At 41.1% G+C, this 20,958-nt stretch overlaps 1 protein-coding gene across 1 annotated transcript in view; it reads right to left on the bottom strand.

Moving 5' to 3' along the window:
• Positions 1–12,643, bottom strand: part of LIN7A (lin-7 homolog A, crumbs cell polarity complex component) — a 155,381-nt gene extending 142,738 nt beyond the window's left edge. The window contains exon 1 of the mRNA XM_040234497.1: positions 12,266–12,643. Coding sequence (XP_040090431.1) covers positions 12,266–12,347 — 82 coding nt within the window. The 5' untranslated portion in view covers positions 12,348–12,643. The remainder of the gene's footprint in view (positions 1–12,265) is intronic.
• Between the last annotated feature and the right edge of the window lie 8,315 nt (positions 12,644–20,958).

The raw sequence follows: 20,958 nt of genomic DNA, 5'->3' as shown, positions 1-20,958 counted from the left end.
TGTCTGGACAACGGACTCTCCTGGTGGTACCTCCTACGTGTCTGTCTGCTCTCTGAAGCCTCTGCAAGCACCTCTGTGCCTGCCATGCCTTACAAGTTCAAGTTCCCCAAGGCTTGTTACAGACCCTGTTATAGACCCGTGCACTTGCTCTCTGCAGTGTACATAGTCATTAAGCTCAAGGCCTCAGTATCAACCAGCCTGAGTTCCAATCCCTTTATTTAGCTTCTTTCTGCCTCAATTCCTACATCTTCAAAATACTAATAGCACCGACACCAGAGATTTGTTTTCAGGCCTAATTGAAATGAAATATGAAAACCTCTAAGCACAATGCCTGGTGTGAAGTAAATACTCAACATGTGTGAGTTGTTGCTAAAATACTCAAACTATGTTATCATAAATTACCTGATAATGTCTGTCTTCCCTGGGCTGTACACTCTGCCCCTAGCCTTGGACTCACTGGCACATGCCAGATTCTCCTCCTGTCTTGCATGGCTAAGCGAGGGAAGAACCAAAGGAATGCATCATCATACAAAGTGGGCATCACTATTGCTATATTAAGGATGAAAGAAATAGAATGTGGAGAAAGTAAACAGTATTCTAAACTCCCACAGATAGTAAGTGGCAGAACTGCAATTCAAATCCATATGTGTCTAAATCTGAAGCTTGTGCACTTTACATTTATTGCACTGGGGAAAATCCATGCCCTGGGGAGAAGGGGGTGGGGAATAATCAATCAGTATTGAGCAGCTTATTTAATAGTATGAACTTGGCGGTGTTCTAAGCACTTAAATACATTTTCTCACTTTTACAGTAAATTTAGGAGTTCTAAGCACTTAAATACATTTTCTCACTTTTACAGTAAATTTAGGAGGAAGACACTACTATTATTTGCAACTTTATAGATGAAAAGGAAAGGAAAGAGAGAAGATTTTAACAGGCTAAGGTTACAGACCAAAGGAAGGGGCAGGTATAGGTAGGATTTGGACCCAGATGTCTGGATCTAGCGCTCACGCCCATGACTGGCACCTGTATGCCTCTCTCAGCATCATGGGATGCTTCACAATTAAACAGCACTAAACAAGAGTCAGAGAGTCACTCTTGGTTATATATTGCAGAGTCAACTGTTTAATTATTTATTTTTTAACTTTTTAAAAATAGCTGATTGGAGTACAGCTAATGTGTTGATAGGTTCAGGTGAACAGCAAAGGGACTCGCCCATACATGTACATATATTCATTCTCCTCCAAAGTCCCCTCCCATCCAGGCTGTCACATACTACTGAGCAGAGTTTCATGGGCTATACAGTAGGACCTTGTTGGTTATCCATTTTAAACACAGCACTGCATACCTGTCCATCCCAAACTTCCTAACTATCCCTTCATCCCACTCTTCTCCCCTGGAAACCATAAGTTTGTTCTCTGAGTCTGTGAATCTGTTTTTGTTTTGTAGCTAAGTGCATTTGAATCATTTCTTTTGAGTTTCTGCATATAAGGGCTGTCATACGATTCTTCTCCTTCTCTATCTGACTGACGTCACTCAGTATGAGGATCTCACGGTCCATCCATGTTAGTACTCTTCTGATATCTGAAGATAAATAGAATAAAATAAAACCCCCACACATCTACATAAATTCTGGTCCATGTCCTTAACAATTACTGAATCTTAAAAGTCCATCTATAACAACTTTTCCAATTTGTCATTCAACTTTTGCCTGTACTTTTCCAGTAATCCAGTAATAGGATGTTCATGAATTCCCGGAAGGCACCTGTTCTAATTTTAAACAGAATAAATGCAGGAAATTTTTTCTTGAATAAAAATTCTGTCATCTTGTATCCTTTGGTAACTTACCTAGGTTTATCCCCTGAAGCTAGGCGGTATTTGAATGAAAAAAATAATAATTTATTCAGCACACCTTTGAGCACTTATCTCTCAGGCACTGTGATAGGCAATGCATACACAAAGATGCATATGAATAACTTATGCTGCTAGGGTGACAGTAATGTAAATCAAATTTTTCTATATTGTGTAGTACAGTTATGAAAAAATAATGTTACAGAAGCATCAAGAAAGAAGTGATTTGGGGAAAGAGGTAGCTGAAAAATTAGTAACTGTACAGGAAACTTTTTATTGTGACCTCCAGGCATCTCTAAGTGCTTCTTGCTTCTACAGAATACCAAAATAAACATGGTCTCTGCCTCTTAAGTGAATAATGCAAAGAAATAAGCAAAACAATGGAATGGGAAAGACTAGTTGTCTCTTCAAGAAAATTAGAGATACTAAGGGAACATTTCATGCAAAAATGGGTACAATAAAGGAAAGAAATGGTAAGGACCTAACAGAAGTAGAAGAGATTAAGAAGAGGTGGCAAGACTACACAGGAGTACTGTGCAAAAAAGTCTTAATGACCCAGACAACCACGATGGTGTGTTCACTCACCTAGAGTCAGACATCCTGGAGTATGAGGTCAAGTGGGCCTTAGGAAGCATCACTACGAACAAAAATAGTGGAGGTGCTAGAATACCAGCTGAGCTATTTCAAATCTTAAAAGATGATGCTGTGAAAGTGTTGCACTCAGTATGCCAACAAATTTGGAAAACTCAGCAGGACTGGAAAAGGTCAGTTTTCATTCCAATCCCAAAGAAGGGCAATGCCAAAAAATGTACAAACCACCATACAATTGTATTCATTTCCCATGCTAGCAAGGTAATACTCAGAATCCTTCAGGCTGGGCTTCAACAATATGTGAACTGAGAACTTCCAGATGTACAAGCTGGATTCAGATGAGGCAGAGGAACCAGAGATCAAATTGGCAACATCTGTTGGATCATATAAAAAGCAAGAAAATTCCAGAAAAACATCCACCACTAAAGTCTTTAACTGCGTGGATCACAACAAACTGTGGAAAAGTCTTAAAGAGATGGAAATACCAGACCACCTTATCTGCCTCCTGAGAAACCTGCATGCAGGTCAAGAAGCGAGAGTCAGAATCAGACATGGAACAACAGACTGGTTCCAAATAGGAAAAGGAGTACGTCAGGACTGTATATTGTCACCCTGCTTATTTAACTTATATGCAGAGTACAAAATGCAAAATGCTGGGCTGGATGAAGCATAAGCTGGAATCAAGATTGCCAGGAGAAATATCAATAAGCTCAGAAATGTAGATGATACCACCCTTATGGCAGAAAGGGAAGAGGAACTAAAGAGCTTCTTGATGAATGTGAAAGTGAAAAAGCTGGCTTAAAACTCAACATTCAAAAAATGAAGGTCATGGCATCCAGTCCCATTGCTTCATGGCAAATAGGGAAAAAATGGAAACAGTGACAGATTATTTTCTTAAAATCACTGTGGACAGTGACGGCAGCCATGAAAAGAAAAGATGCTTGCTCCTTGGAAGAAAAGCTGTGACAATCTAGACAGCATATTAGAAAATAGAGACATCACTTTTCCAACAAAGGTCCATATAGTCAAAGCTATGGTTTTTCCAATAGTCATATACAGATGTGAGAGTTGGACCATAAAGAAGGTTGAGTGCTGAAGAATTGATGCTTTTGAAATACTATGGCACTGAAGAAGACTCTTGAGAGTCCCTTGGACAGTGAGGAGATCAAACCTGTCAATCCTAAAGGAAATCAACCCTGAATATTCATTGGAAGGACTGATGCTGAAGCTGCAACTCCAATACCTTGGCCACCTGATGAGAAGAGCCACCTCATTGTAAATAAGACCTTGATGCTTGGAAAGACTGAGGGCATGAGGAGAAAGGGGTGACAGAGGATGGGATGGCTGGATGGCATCACTGACTCAATGGACATGAGTTTGCACAAACTCCAGGAGATAGCATGGAGAACCATCCACGGACAGGGAAGCCTGGCATGTTATAGTCCATGGGGTCACAAAGATTAGGAAATGACTCAGCAACTGAACAACAACTGCCTCTTGGTACTGTATGCTTGAAGATAACAAACCTTATCTGGCCCTGTCTCCTGGCAATATGGCAGGAGTACAATGGACCCTCCATATTTGGGGGTTCAGCGTCTGCAGATTCAGCTGGGTTGAATCACAGATGAGTTGCTTGAATCTTGGGATGCAGAACATAAAGGCCTAGGGATACAAATGATCAACTGTACCACACCTTTTTATATAAGGGACTAGAGCATCCAAGGATTTTGTTATCTGCAGGTAGTCCTGGAACCAATGCCCTGCGGATATCAAAGGATGCCTTTCTGGACTTTGAGGACTCAGAAAAAATAACTATCATTGTTAAATAGTTCCCATGTGTCAGGCCTGTTTCAAGTATTTTGCACATATTAACTCATTTAAAGTCCATCTAACTTGAGTTTAAATATTATTGCCATTTGTAATTCCCATTATTCTATCCTCTTCCCTTCTTTTGGTGAAAGATGATTCTTGGATAGAAAAAAAAAAAAAGATCATACCGAAATTTCGTTAACTATCACCACAATAAGCAAGTAAACAAAAATAGCAGAACCAGTTGGACTTGAAATAGCTACTGTGCTTCTAGAGGAACTTACCACCAGTTTAATTTAGAAGCCTTTGTTTTCCAAGATAGATACTATCTGAGTATAACTTCAGTGTAAGTTTCAATTCAGCATAACTTTTTTCAAGTAGTCTTTGGGCATATTTACTTTTAATAGGCAAATCTTCAAATTCAGCTAGCACATTGAATAGAAGTGAAGTCTCTCAGTCGTGTCCGACTCTTTGTGACCCCATGGGCTGTAGCCTGCCAGGCTCCTCTGTCCATGGGATTTTCCAGGCAATAGTCCTGGAGTGGATTGCCATTTCCTTCTCCAGGGGATCTTCCCAACCCAGAGATGGAACCCTGGTCTCCCATATTGTGTACACACACACACACACACACACACACACACACACACCCAAAGTGATTAAGTATGGTAGCTACCACTTTTACATTATTACAGGTTGGAAGGCTTTTTTTTTTAGCATTAAGAATGACTCTAAAATAGCTAGTCCAACTAAGTCAATTTCATTCATCCATTTATTCAATCGATCAATATGAAGAGTACACCAACCATGTACCAGATGATGCATTGAGCTCTATGCAAACAAATTCAGGATAGTCTCTGACCTAATGAAGACTGCATCCTAACAGACAGGTGTCAGAACTAAGTAAAGAGCTTTCAAGAGAAAGCTTATAATAGTACCCCTAAAACTCAGTATATATCTTCCAATTTGATACTGCTCTCCAAATATTCTCTCCCTGTTGCTGCTGCTAAGTCACTTCAGTCATGTCCGACTCTGTGTGACCCCATAGATGGTAGCCCACCAGGCTCCCCCGTCCCTGGGATTCTCCAGGCGAGAACACTGGAGTGGGTTGCCATTTCCTTCTCCAATGCATAAAAGTGAAACGTGAAAGTGAAGTCGCTCAGTTGTGTCTGACTCTTAGCGACCCCATGGAATGCAGCCCACCAGGCTCCTCCGTCCATGGGATTTTCCAGGCAAGAGTACTGGAGTGGGGTGCCATTGCCTTCTCCTATTCCCTAATAAATAGCTAAACTCTACCTAGCAATTCTGAAAAAGTACTCCAAAAGCAAAAGCATTACTTTCATAAATGACGAGAGGGCACCAAATACAGCTCAGAGCTTAGATGGCTGACATAGGAAACTAGAAGGTATTCACCACATTTCTGTTTCTTTTTCTGGAAGCTCAATCCTTAATTTTTCAATTTCAATTTTAAAGTGGTGTGTAAAACTCTCATTAAATGGAAAATACCTTTTTCAATAATCAAGACTTTTTAGAAATTTTGGTTCCTTCTCTTTCCAACTTTTCATATCAGACAAAGAGAAAAGAGGAATATGACACAATTCTGATTCCTGGAAAATATTCTCTAAGTATAGTGCAAAAATGGCAACCCACTCCATTGTTCTTGTCTGGAGAATCCCAGGGACGTTGGAGCCTGGCGGGCTGCCCTCTATGGGGTTGCACAGAGTCGGACACGACTGAAGTGACTTAGCAGTAGCAGCAGCATAGTGCGAAAAGAAACTCGAATATTGATTTCCAAAGAAAATTCAATACAAGTATATTTTTTAAGTGATTAGTGAAGCTTATGGAAAACATGAGAAAGAATGCAAATACTTAATGTTTGTAGACTAAAATATACCTGGCTGTAAAAATATACCTGTAAAAATATTTTAGGACAAGAGTCAGAAAATACAGTTAAACTCTCTTTCTGTCCTCCCCACCACAACTATCAGGGCATACAACCTTAAAACAACATAAAGACTGGTTTAATTTTTACTTTCCTTCTTCCTTAATCTCTCCTCATACTAAATAAATAAAAACAAAGAGAGACAGAGAAGAGGAAAGTCCACTGGACTGTGAACAAAAGGAATTTTCAGGCAAATACAAGTTTTATATAAACTGGTGTATACAGCTGATTAGAAAAGCTATAGGTTGCCCAAGGCTTGAATTGGGAAATACATAAAGTAATAAACTCTGCTTGCCTTGGAAAGGGAAAAGGGAAGAGAGAAAAAGTTTAATGTATCACAAATTTTATGAAAAGTGTGGCACTCATGGGATTTTCATTTGCAGTCAACTTTTGCACTCATTTCTTTTGCATAAGGTTGAAACCCACAAAATAAAAGCTCTTGGTTTTCTATTAGAATTTTTAAAGGGCAAAAGTTTTACTTTCTTAAAGAAAAAACACATCAAAATTTGGTTAATCAATGTTTTAGATTACAACTTATTTTAAAATTCAAGAAATCAAGATTTACATTTACATTTTTGCAAGGTATCCAAGTTGAATTTAACTCACAGAAAAGTTTGGTAGCTGTGACACCAGGATTTTATTTTATACGGGTGCCTAAATGCAGACTGTAAACTATTGATCATGTTATAAGTAAGGTCTCAAGTATTGAATATTACACAACTTCAATTACTTTTGGAAATTATTTTAATTATCCATTTTTTCTCCAAGAGTTGATTTTGTGAGTCTTCTTTATAAGTCATGTAAAGACTTCCTTATAAGTCATGATTTAAAAAAAAATTCTGCTTAAAAATAAGGGTAAAAAGATAAGCTGAAGTAAAATTTTGAAGAGTTCCATTATATTATCTTTTCTGACCTTGAGATGGAAAGTGAAGGAGAGTTAGAGCTACTGGACTTAAGAAAAGTGCCTGAATCCATGCAATTTTTAAGACAGTGAAGTATTCCTATGTTCTTTGCTATGATGGTATTAAGTACATGGATTGGACACAGCTTTATTCCCTTGACTTTAGCTGAAGGTCATTCCTGATGTAGAGATTAAGATCTGGGCAAAGGTGTAGGAATTGCACTGGACATTTCATATTCTGGAAGAGACTGTTCACACTAATCTCATTAGCAGCATCTTCTCTGCCACAAGGGTAAATTACAGCTACTACTTTCTACATCACAGTCTAATATAAAATATTAGACTGAAAATGAATATATCTCATCACCACTTGGGTTCCACATGTAAATCTACACATAGTGACATGCACACTATAATGTTCAGGATATCTTTGAAAATCTAATTATAATATACAGTGCTTCGGAGAAGGCAATGGCACCCCACTCCAGTACTCTTGCCTGGAGAATCCCCTGGACGGAGGAGCCTGGTGGGCTGCAGTCCACGGGGTCGTGAACAGTCGGACATGACTGAGTAACTTCACTTTTCACTTTCCACTTTCATGCATTGGAGAAGGAAATGGCAGCCCACTCCAGTGTTCTTGCCTGGAGAATCCCAGGGATGGGGGAGCCTGGTGGGCTGCTGTCTATGGGGTCGCACAGAGTCGGACACGACTGAAGTGACTTAGCATAGCATAGCATTAGTCTAGCAATAAGAAGCAACCAGTGGCTCTATAGATTTTCTTGGTATACTTATAACCAAATGCCTACTCCAAATACATACTTAGTGTTGTTATTTCTTGGTGGTTTTTCTTCCCAGTCATTTGCTTGGTTATGAATGTACTCATAGGAGGGTGGTCAAGTTGCAGATGTGGAATTGCTCTTTCATGTATTCTTCGCTCTATTCATAATGTTTTTCCTAAGGGTCTTATTAACACATCAGAACTCAGATTAGATTTTACTTTCTCAGTGAGCCATCTAACTAGGTCCTTCCTCATTATTCTCTATCTTTGTGTCATGTTCATTGTTTTCTGAGCATCTCATATTTTCAGCTAACCTAAAATCCTAATTATAAATTACATCATCTGGCCCCTGGCCAGTTCACAAACCCTTTGCTGGGTTTTCTTTGGGCTTTTTGCCACTCTTCCCTGTGCTCACATTTTCATACTGACTTTCTTGATGCTCCCAGGACGCATGCATGAGGTCCTTCTCTCGAGCACATTCCTCCAGATATCTGTCAATTTTGCTTCTTTACTTTCCTCAGGTCTCTCCTCCCATGGCACCAATTCTTGACTATCAAGTTTCAAGTAGTACCACATCCCTCTCTTTGATCCAGTCTTAGTTTTTCTCACTAGCACTCATATTCCTATGTCTTCAGTGTGTGGCTCTCATTGGTAAGTCAACTCTAGTAGCCTTTATCTACTTTGTTCATTAGGACCACCACATTACTTAAAACAGTGCTTTCCAAAAGGCTGACACTCAGTACTTAGTTGTGGAATGAATGAATTTCTTACTTATGTTTCCGTGACTAGATTCTTAAGGACCATAAAAGCAGAAACTTTGTCTCTGGCATTCCTGTAACATCTTGTATACGGAAGGTGATAAATGAATATTTATTCAATGAATGAATGATTTACATGAGCATGTGTGTGTGTGTTAAATCTCTTTCCCTCCTTAGATTCTAACGACCATGAAGACCATGCGGTAGTCTGTTTAGCTCACCAATATGCAGCAATCCCACAGTAGGGTCTGATTTGCTGTTAGCACTCAATAAGTAATCCTAAGGACAGGGACAAGGGGGAACAGGAACTTACTATGACCAAAGCCACCAAGAGGCCCCCACAGAGTTAATCTGAGGTCTTAGCTGCAGAAGGAAAAGAGTTTAGGATATACACAGAGCAGTGAAAATGTGAAGCCACCCTGTCTGCCCTTTCAGGGGCCAACCAGGTTCCGGCAAAGGCTTGCTTCCTGGACAAGACCCAGGAAGCTAGTGCAGACTACTGAGCTTTACTTTCAGATGATATCTTTGGAATTCTGGGGGTATTCCATCTTAATTTCAAGCTCTAGCTGTGATCTGATTGCTTAAAATTGCTGCCCTAAAGATTCCAGATGAATCCGTGGATAATACCAAAGGGCATCAAACAAGAAAAGTTAGATTTTAGCATAAAATCTCCCACTGACTAGCAGAGTAACCTTGAAAACATCTATTATTGCTCCTTTTCCTGTTTTTCACTTGAAAAATGAAGATGCTAGTAAAGAACCTGCAGAATACGCATGGATTATGTATTCAGGTTTGCTTGATAAGATGCCTGGGAAGGGGGCTTTATAAGGCATCTTCTCTTTCTCTCCTTCGCCCACCTTTCATGACCCTCCTTGCTCAATAATCACAGCTCGGTGAGCTATGGTTGCTGATGGAAATCTGTCAAGAGCATAGGAGGAAAGAAAGCTTAAGAATCATTGGCCTGTGTTCCCTGCCTTTCTTCCCAGGGTTAAAATGTTGTGAATCTATGAGCTGTACTTTTCTGTTCACTATGAAACCCCTGTATTTTAACAGTCCTTAAGTTGTTGCAATCCTTTAGTTCACGTACATTTTTTTTTTTTCCTACTGTGATCAGGGACTATGGAAGGCTTTGAGAATACAGAGATGAATTTAGAAATGGTCCCTTCCCTCAGGGAGTTCCGTTTGAAAGGAGATAGATGCAACAGTTTGAGAAATGTTTCGATGAGGCCAAAGTAGTGGGTGACCTCAGAGCACGTCAAAGAACACCCGGAAGAGGTGGGCAAGGAAGTCATCTGTGAAATCCTCCAGCAGGCGACCAGAAACTGAGTCCCAATTTTAATTCACCAAATTCTAGGCTCTTAGATTTGCACATCGTCTGAATCGTTCACTCCAAACTCCTTGTGTGCCAAAAAGGAAAACTGCTCCCCAAAGAGGCTGACCAACTCCTCCAAAGTAAGTATCAGAGTTACGCCCAGGAACCAGATAAGTACTATCTTTTCAGAGATTTATTTTACCTTTTGTAGGAAATTTCTCATCAGTTTATTTCATCAATTTTATGATATAGTTAACAAATTAATCATATTTTAACAACTTAGAGGGGAAATTATGCATACGTATTGACTTCATACACAGTAATGATGTCAATAACCCACCATCCATAAATTACAAGACCTCAAAGTAAGCTGCTGGTGAATTTATTCAGATACATTCAGTCTCACCCAACTTGCCTCTTGAGCTACTGAAATCACAACTGGGAAGGACAGGGACAAGTCTGGCTGTGAACAAGAACAAACTTTAAGAACAGATCTTCATCTGATTGCACTTCCTCTCCACAATTGATCAGGCATTTCAGGTAAGCCCTTCAAAGTGAAATGTTTTTAGTAGTAGTAGTATATAAAATTGCTCAGGTATGCAATTTTCTTGGAGTTTGCTTGCTTTTTTTTTTTTTTTTTTCTTTCTTTCCTAATGTAGTCGTTTTGCTTGGGATGTTTAAAGACGGTGATATAGGAATGGGACAATATAAGATCTCATTACATTAAAACAGAAATACTTGGGAGTCCATAATTTCTAATAGCTTGCCATCTGTTAGGTTCTTAGAGGCAATGGATTTATCCTGCTTAGTGGAGATGATGATACTGGGGAGAAATTATGCAATGGATTTCTGAACTCCTTAACTATATTATTAATTTACTAGCTGGCAAACCAGCATTTCCCAACATAAAATCAATTATTTTTTGTCTTTCAACTCATACCCTGAGTCAGGTTGCTATGGGCACCACATAACATTTCTTCTGGCGCCAACAGATTGCGTTAGTCACCCCACAATCTCTCCAAATTAAAAAACCTCCCTAACTTTGCACTGGCTTTTTCACTGTACTCGCAGCACGATGCTCTTTTGCCTTGCCCCACAGTCCGGTTTAATCCTCAGAAAGAATATTTTTAGAGGCACATCGGACTGAATCATTTTCATCTAAGCACTCCATTTCCAAATGGCCGCACAGGGTCCTAAATCCGGACGCTGCGGACCAGGACGAGCAGGTGTCCTCCGCAGCAGAGTCGTGGGACTGCGGAGCATTCACAACTGGACGTCGGAAAGCCAGAAAGAAAAGTCGAACAGGCAAGGACAGGTATAACCCCGCACCCGTGTGCGGGAGAGGCCGCAATCGCAGCGAAGGATTCCATCCTTGGGCTTGGGGAGGTCCTAGAAAGGAAGCAAACGCTGCTTTCCCAGTCAAGTCAGAAAGCAGGAGGCACAGGGTCGCAGGTCAGAAGTTGAATTGCAACCCAGCCTGCGCTACGTCCCAGCGCCTTCCGCAGCCCGGGTATCGCCGTGGCACCGGGCTGGGAGAGAACAAGGCTGGCTGGGGCAGGAGAAACTGTGAGTTGCCACGGCCGGAGAGCCGCCCCCGGCGAGGGCAGACGCGACCCCCGCCGCCTTCCGAGCGCGGAGCCGGGAGAGCGGGGCGCGGCTGCCGCGACGCTGCGCCCCCGGCCCGGCCCCGCTGCCACGCTTCGCTTCGCCCTTTCTACGGACGGCAGCTCCCAGCCGCCGCAGCCCAGCCGCCGTACGCCCCGGCACCGGCCGCCCAGGGGTACGCCTGGCCCGCTCTCGGGAGGCTGCCGGGGTGTCGGCAGCCGGACCGACCCTCGCCCCCCGGCGCCGGGACAAACTTCCTTCGTCCTGGGCCCCCAGCCGCGCAGGCTGCCAGGCGGCTCCCTCTGCAGGCTTCCCGGGGCACCGGCTGCAGGCGCCCTAGCCCGGCAATGCGAGCTTTCCTCCCTGCCCCTCTCCAACCCCGAGCCCCGGGCGAGCGCCTAGCGGTCCCCGCGCCTCCGCTCCAACAAAGCCGGCGGCCGGGAGGCGAGGCACCGAGGCGGGGATCGGCGTGGGCTGCGAGAGCCCCGCAGAGGCACCCCTGGGCCGGGCGATGGTAGCGCGAAGGGGCAGCGGGGACGTGGCGCGCGGAGAAAGGGGAAGAAAGTGTCCTGCTCTCGGCGCGAAAGCCCTCTCCGCTCGTCCTCGCTGCTCTGCTCCCCCTGCCCGAGCGCTGCCTGGCGGTCCGGGTGGGAGTTGGCGGCGCCAGAGGCGGAGGGCTGGCGGGGGACGCAGCGGCCTGGAGGGTGAGCCGCTCCCTTACCTCTGTCCAGAGTGAGCGGCTGGACCACTGTTAGTGTCGCCATGTCTGCCGTGGGAGCCGAAGTGACGCTGGGTTTCAGCATCAGCAACCGCTTGGAGTGAGAAAAAGAGGAGGAGACTGGGGGCGGGGGTGGCGAGGGAAGACGGAAAGGAGGGGGAGGAGGGAAGGTGGCGGTGGTGGAGGAGGAGAAGAGAGCCTGGGTGGGTTGGCAGCCAGATGGAGACGCAACTGTTCCGCGGCGGGCAGACCTTCAGCTGCGGCGTGAAGCTGAGCAGGTATCGGAGAGCGAATGCCTCGCTGGCTCTGGGAAGGAACTTTGCTGTTCCACCCGAGGAGCGCCGGATGGGTGTGGGTAGTGTGTTGCTTTCTTTCAACTTTCCACTCGAATAAAACGGTCACAGCGTACGTGCGTTTGGGGGAAAGAAGAATGAAAGGGGATAGAGGGGAGGGAGGCAGAGAGATGTTTTTTTTTTTTTTTCCCCCCCTGATTAAGAGAGTTTATCAATCCTCTAGTTGTAATCGAGGGGATGTAATCCCATTCCCCGCCCCCCCCCCCCCGAGAGAAAATGCATCTAGTTCAGGAATGCTGGGTTTTAATTGTGGTTGCTGTTAATTTCCGTTAACCTTTATTTTGGAATGTTGACTCGTAACAGCACACAAGATAACTGACTTAAAGCCAGGGTTTCATCGCCACTAGCTCTCCATTAAGGACCTGAGTACATTGCCTAAAAAATAACTTATTTTACAACTTCTTTAAAATGGTTTTAAGTTAAAAATCACAAAGAGAAGTTTCCATCACAAAGTTTGAAAGACACGTACCCAGCACTTTTCCAGGTTGTACTATAGCCAGTGGTTACTCAGAGTTGCCCCTTGCTGGTTAATTAACATATTTGACAGGAGTTGAACTAGGCCATCGCCTGACTTGGGGGATTCAGTACAGTCCCTGCCTTCCAGTAGCCAGCGGTCTAGTGGGAGAGGATGTTTTTAAAAGGGTGACTTTAGAGTCACTCAATCAAGATTCAGTGACTAGAACTTTCAAATATTAGTTGTGACCCCTTCACCCTAACAGATTGCTTTCACAGTCTTGCCACGTAGGGACTCTCATTTTGATCAAGAAACTAAGATATAGATATCTTATGTAAGCAGAATGGTGATGACTATGAGTTCAGGATTGGAAATGACAAAGCTGCCTCCTTCCCTGTCTTCATGACAGAGCAGAATTGTTTTGGCTAGCAGTATACTCCTGAAGACAGACACTGTTTTACAGCAAAATATTTGTACATAATCTACATCATTGTCTTCTGGTTACAATATGGATGGTTTCTGAAGACCTTTCCCATCTCATGGTTTATGTTTGAACAAACAAGATTTCACAAGTGATTTGAGAAAGTCAAAGATGATTGGTCAAACCCTAACAGACCTTAAAGACATACCTAAAATAATAGTTCTTGCTTATAATAGCGTACTTATATTTTCATTTAGTGTCTAGGAAGAACCCTGATCTTGAAATTCAAGTCTTAGTTGTATGCTCTCCAGAAACCACATAATCTCTCACTGATCCCCAGTTTCTTCATCTGTCAAACAAGGACACTTTTAATCTTCAAGCTTATTGAGATTCTGTAAAATGAGGAAATTAATTCTTGCCTGCAGGCTTACTGAGTTTTGTGAGGGTCTAATGAGATCATGCACATGTATGTGCTTTGAAAACAGTAAAATATATACAAATATATGCATACAACAGACACACATTCCACCTGAACTGTATGGCAAGCACTCTGCTAGGTGCTAGCCAAACAAAGATGAATAAGCCATGGCCCTTTTCTAGACAGTGCTCAGTACAAGTTGGGAGACAACTAATGAGCAGGCTGTGAGAATATGAGTAAGCTCTGGACAAAAATGAGAGCAGTAAGTACTCTAAGCACGATGGAAAGGATATACTGGGAGAGAGAGAAGAAGCAACAATTCTGGCTGATTATCATTATTCACATCCCCTAAATCAAACAATAGAAAGAAGTTGAATCGCAGACAATAGCAACAGAGTATGTGCCAGGGCTTTGCACAAAATATCAAACCTCATTCAATCATTTAGGGTAAAAAGAATATACAGATCCTTTGGCCACTTGAGTAGTTCTTAAAAACATATGGTATCATGAATATGTATTTGAGTGGCTTGATTCATAATTCTAAAAGCCATTTCAACGCAAATCCCAGACTGTGAAGTCCAAGAAAGTTGGCTTTTTGTCTTTTGGTTTCCTGATGTATTCTCAGCACCAAATATTTAATAGAAAGTTTCTGGACTTAGGCTTTGAGCTCCCTAATTGAAAATTTACTCTACCATTCTCCCTCTGTGTTGACTCTGGAGAGTTCTTTTAAGGATTAAAAGAGAAAGTAAGAGGAAGAACAAATCACCATATATCTTTGCAAAGAGTTGGACATTTTAATTATTGTTTCTAGTAGTGGCAAATTCAATGCTTTTAGCTTATGTCTGCACAGGTGTAGAAAATGAATAGTAAATAATTTATTATCTGTTATGAAGGATGAGTAGCTACTGTCTCTCCAATAATATTTGTGAATTTCTATTTGACATATGTATAAATGTAAAGTGAAAGTCACTCAGTCGTGGAAGAAAAGCTATGACCAACCTAGACAGCACATGAAAAAGCAGAGACATTACTTTGCCAACAAAGGTCCATCTAGTCAAAGCTGTGGTTTTTCCAGTAGTCATGTATGGATGTGAGAGCTGGATTATAAAGAAAGCTGAGCATGGAAGAATTGATGCTTTTGAACTGTGGTGTTGGAGGAGACTCTTGATAGTCCCTTTGACTGCAAGGAGATCCAACCAGTCAATCCTAAAGGAAATCAGTCCTGAATATTCATTGGAAGGACTAATGCTGAAGCTGAAACTCCAATACTTTGGCCACCTGATGCGAAGAACTGACTCACTGAAAAGACCTTGATGCTGGGAAAGATTGAAGGCAGGAGGAGAAGGGGACGACGACAGAGGATGAAATGTTTTGATGGCATCACCGACTCAATGGACATGGGTGTGAGTAAGCTCCAGGAGTTGGTGATGGACAGATTAGCCTGGTGTGCTGCAGTCCGTGGGGTTGCAAAGAGTTGGACATGACTGAGCAACTGAACTGAACTGAACTGATTTGAGATATGTAGAAACATTTTAAAAATGTCCTTAATCTTTTTTATTGCTTTGGTAGATAATGACCATTCTTGTGTTGTGTGCTGTGCTGTGCTTAGTCACTCAGTCATGTCTGACTGTTTGCAACCCCATGGACTGTAGCTGGTCAGGCTCCTCTGTCCTTGGGGATTCTCTAGGCAGGACTGCTGGAGTGAGTTGCCATGCCCTCCTCCAGGGGATTTTCCCAACCCAGGGATCACATCCAGGTCTCCTGCATTGCAGGGGGATTCTTTACCATCTGAGCCACCAGGGAAACCACACTTAGGTGGCTTGAATAACTGTCTGGATCACTCCTGTTTCATCAAAGTCAGCATACTTGATCTTTTCAAGTATACTGAATATGCTTTGCTGATTATGTGTTAATTAGGGAATTATCAAAGATACCTGTGATTATGCTTTTATCTTAGCTATTTGGTTACACAGTTAATGCACTTTTTCATTAAATTATATGTAGCAATATACTTCTGTGGCATCTTTATTTTCAATGAAATTCATTAATTCAGAAATACTTACTGAACACTTTCTGTGTGCCAGGCTTGGGGCTAGGTGGATTTCTCTTTCCTTATCTTTTCAGCCTAGAGGACTAGGTATTATTATCCCATTTTATAGATAAATAAACTGAGACTCGGAAAGGCTAAGAAACTTGCTTAAAAATAGTAGCACCTGTATTCAAGAGCCCCCATTTGTTCTACTGGAAAACATATTTCATCTTGCACTATTCAAGATTTAGTGATTTCAGCCTTTTATTTCAGTGTGTGTATATGTGTGTGTGTGTGTGTGTATCCTTTATCTTTTCATGTTATGCTTGAGATAAAGAGAGAAATGCATGGAGGAAATTTAGATCAAATGAGGAAAGAACTGGTTCCATTTTATATAAATACAGGTTAATATTAAAATGACTGCTGCTGCTGCTGCTGCTGCTGCTGCTAAGTCGCTTCAGTCGTGTCCGACTCTGTGCGATTCTGTAGATGGCAGCCCACCAGGCTCCCCAGTCCCTGGGATTCTCCAGGCAAGAACACTGGAATGGGTTGCCATTTCCTTCTCCAATGCATGAAAGTGAAAAGTGAAAGTGAAGTTGCTCAGTCGTGTCTGACTCTTGGCGACCCCATGAACTGCAGCCCACCAAGCTCCTCTGTCCATGGGATTTTCCAGGAAGAGTACTGGGGTGGGGTGCCATTGCCTAAAATGACTATCTACTTTGAATATAAAATCTGTTCTTGTTAAAAAATTCATTCAAAGTTACATTAAGGTCTGTTTCACTTATTTGAATCTTTGTGAATTATATGACAAAATCAAGAGAAGGTTTGCATAAAGCATTAGCATACTAAGAAAATGTGTTTAGTTAGACGATAGATGTAGTATAATAAGCACAGTTTCGTATGAGGAAAATAGCACTTTCACACTGGAATTCTTTCAGCCTTGGGTGTTAGAAATTATTTTTGACTGATTCAAGATATCACGTTATCTTCTTTAATTCTCACAGCTTAGTCGAAATAGTGCTAGATTAAGATGAAGTGCCAATCTATATTTTGGAATATAAATGTTTGTGTGTTTTTTTAATAATATTGAGAATCTTATTATATTTATTTTTCCTTAGACTTTTTTAAAACTGAGTGGCAAATATGTTCATGGCAAGATATCTGAATGTTAGACTTGTTTGATAACTATTATCTGTTTGTTCATTCAATAAATACTCTACTTACTATATCACAGATGCTGTTCTAGGCACTGCTATATTGTAGCGAACAGGAAAAGGCCCTGTTCTCACATGGCTTATATTCTATAAGGGGAGAAAGACAATAAACAAACTAAGAAACAAAGAGATTAATTAGTGACTGTGTGTTGTGCAAAGAATGAATAAAGATTGAATTGAATCTAGAATAATGTCAGGATTACAACAGACAGAGATAAGGGAAAGGGGCATTCTGAGAAATAGAGAAAAGCCGGGGATGGAAAAGCGGAAGTGGTGTATGTTTGGGCAGAACAGGCAGTTCAATTTGGAGCATAAGAAATGAGCCTAGAGAGGCCCATGGAGAGTCAGGTTGTGGCAGATAATGTAATTAACAGAAATGTAATGAACCTTTCATGAATTGCTTTGTGCCCATCATACAATGAAATGTACAAAGACCATCTAGGCTAAGAAGGAAAAAATTGTGTTGTAGCATCTAGATTAAAAATTACTAACATCAGAATGAGTTACTAATTCAGTGTTGGGTGTTAGAAAACTGAAGATGCAATAAAAATATAAAATGTCAATTTTAATTTTTCATTTCCTTCAAAAGAAATTTTTTAAAACTCTGAAAGAAATATTAAATCTGAGTAATTAATCTTCACTTGAGGATCTTATTTGCATTATTTTACATTATCTGTTATGCAAATAATGAATATAATAATGTTTGCTCTAATTCTGCCATAGGCAGTAGCACATATAATAAGTGCAAAGGCTTCCTGGTAACAGAATGTTTTATTTATGCCTGTTTAACTCACAAAATATAAAAAGATGTTTTTGTTTCATTTTGAAATGAACATTTTTCTATTTTCACAGTTAGAAGTTATGATTGATATTTTATAATAAATTTAAATTCAAAGCTTATCATTTTCTTCATTTTCTATATGCATTCCACCCTCATATTTCCACCTTTGGGAAAGCCTAATAGACACAGAGAGAAATGACTTTCAAAGGTGATGCTGGACTCATCTCTTTCTTACATCTGATATTTCTGAACTTTTAGAACCCACAAATTTTAATGGTTTTTTAAAAATATTTTTATTATCGTTACATTTTAAAAATTTAATATATTCACTTTTGAGTCTATATTTATGCTTTTATCCAGCAAATGTTTATGATGCACCTGCTATATACCAGACACTGTTCTGTGTTCAATGTAACACAGGGAATGCCTTTCCTTATGGAGCTTAGTTTTTATGAAGGAAACAGATAAAACGCAAGTGACACCCCACTCCAGCACTCTTGCCTGGAAAATCCCATGGACTGAGGAGCCTGGCGGGCTGCAGTCCATGGGGTCGCTGAGAGTCAGGCACGACTGAGCGACTTCACTTTCCCTTTTCACTTTCATTCATTGGAGAAGGAAATGGCACCCCACTCCAGTGTTCTTGCCTGGAGAATCCCAGGGATGGGGGAGCCTGGTAGGCTGCCGTCTATGGGGTCACACAGAGTTGGACACGACTGAAGCGACTTAGCAGCAGCAGCAAACGATAAATGAGACAATCTTAGGCAATGGTAAGAACCACAAATAGTGGCATGCCTGTTTACACTGTTATGTGAGGCCCAGTTGTTGTGCCTCTTGCCCCAATATCGTTTTTTGTGACATCACATTGGTATCTTTAAGCTGGCCAAGGTAGGATTTAGCTTTCTTTCTTCTGGAAAGCTGGTTGTTAAATATTTACCAGCATACCATAAAGTCCACAAAGAAAATAAAATAGAAAGTTGTGATGAAATATGCAGCAGGGAACAGGCAACATTAGAATGATCAGAAAATAAGTCACATTGCACTTGATAGAAAATTTTTAAAAATAACATATCTATCCAGTATTTGATGGAGTATTGACTAGGACGCTGGACCTGGGAAGGAGTTAGAAGAAATAGGAGACATTCAGGTTATTTTTGAGGAATTAAAAAATATTTGGAAAGAAAATAGAAGCATCAATGGAAAATCAAAGATTTAATTATACAATGATATATCAGCAAGAATAAGTGGTAGTATAAATCTCTATGTGTTAAAGGCATACAGAATCAAAGGAAAGTACAGATTCTTTGAATCCTTCCTGGAGGCAGTTTACAATCACTTTTAGAGGAAACTTGGAGGTATTTTCTCTCCTGTATGCAGATAATAAAATGTCACACCTTTGAGAAGAAAGCTGCACTGTGCAATTTTGAATCAAAAGATTGCTAAACAAGTGGGCCGGAATCTTCTACAGGATTTTCTGAGAACTAAAGAAAAGGAGGGACATGATTATTATAATTGAGTGTCTTTGTTGCTAGAGAATCTTACCATGGGGAGGGGAGAACTCTATTGCCTTGACCCTTAAAAGGACACTAATGATGGTTAAGGCTTAGTTGTTTTGGACTTTGGCTTTGTTTAAAATATGGTTTTCATGGCTTTTTCTTTTAAACTTAATTCCTGATTTTCATTTTTTTTCTTAATCCTGCCCAACTTATTCATTTCTCTCATTCTGGTACTATGGAATTAGTTAGAAATAGTAGGAACAGATGCAAAGGGCATCTTCAAGTTCTTGCCAGATTGTGACACTGTACAGTGATGGAGGCAGTAACAGCATTTGCTGCAGGTGTGCTGAGGGCCATACAGCCAGGAATTAGCAAGCTTGAGAGCAAAATGCAACATCAGCATGGACAGCATGTTCAGGAGCGAGTTACAAACTCTTGTTTTTATCCTCCAATGCTCTAAGCAAAAATGATTACAAATTTAATTGGTTTAATATGATCTTTCTGGGGCTCAAACTGAAGCATAAAGATCAATTCCCTAAACTTCTCAGTAGGTCAAATTATGCTTTTATTAAACTAAATGCCTAATTTTCTGCTTCTCTGTCTTCCCTCCTTTCCTGGTCCTCGATTAACTCTCATCCCCTTGCTCGTGCAGGTGAATCTTTCTGTTGCCTGTAGTCTTATTGTGCCATTCCCTGAGTCCACAGTAATGCAAGATAGATCCACTTACTGAAATACCGTCCCTGAGAAATTTCCTCTTTCAGAGATTTTTAAATTTTACTTCTTGCTCAAAGCATTGACTTGCATCAGTTCAGTTGAGTCACACAGTCGTGTAAGACTCTTTCCAGACCCCATGGACTGCAGCACACCAGGCCTCCCTGTCCATCATCAACTCCTGGAGCTTACTAAAATTCATGTTCACTGAAAGTCAGTGATGCCATCCAACCATCTCATCCTCTGTCATCCCCTACTCCTCCCGCCTTCAGTCCTTCAGAGCATCAGGGTCTTTTCCAGTGAGTCAGTTCTTCACATGAGGTGGCTAAAATATTGGAGTTTCACCTTCAGCATTAGTGTTTCCAATGAATATTCAGGACTGATTTCCTTTAGCATGGACTGGTTGGATCTCCTTGCAGTCCAAGGGACTCTCAAGAGTCTTCTCCAACACCACAGTTCAAATGCATCAGTTCTTCAGTGCTCAGCTTTCTTTATAGTCCAACTCTCACATCCATACCTGACTACTGCAAAAATCATAGCTTTGACTAGACGGACCTTTGTTGGCGAAGTAATGTCTCTGCTTTTTAACATGTTGTCTAGGTTGATCACAGCATTCCTTCCAAGGAGGAAGTGTCTTTTAATTTCATGGCTTAGTCTTCTGAATGTTGAGCTTTAAACCAACTTTTTCACTCTCCTCTTTAACTTTCATCAAGAGGCTCTTTAGTTCTTCTTTGCTTTCTGCCATAGAGTGGTGTCATCTGCTTATCTGAGTTTATTGATATTTTCCTGGCAATCTTGATTCCTACTTGTGCTTCATCCAGA

This window comes from Oryx dammah, unplaced genomic scaffold (genome assembly GCF_014754425.2).
Source record: "Oryx dammah isolate SB20612 unplaced genomic scaffold, SCBI_Odam_1.1 HiC_scaffold_29, whole genome shotgun sequence".
Lineage (NCBI taxonomy): Eukaryota > Metazoa > Chordata > Mammalia > Artiodactyla > Bovidae > Oryx > Oryx dammah.
This window is presented reverse-complemented; position numbering and strand designations above follow the sequence as displayed.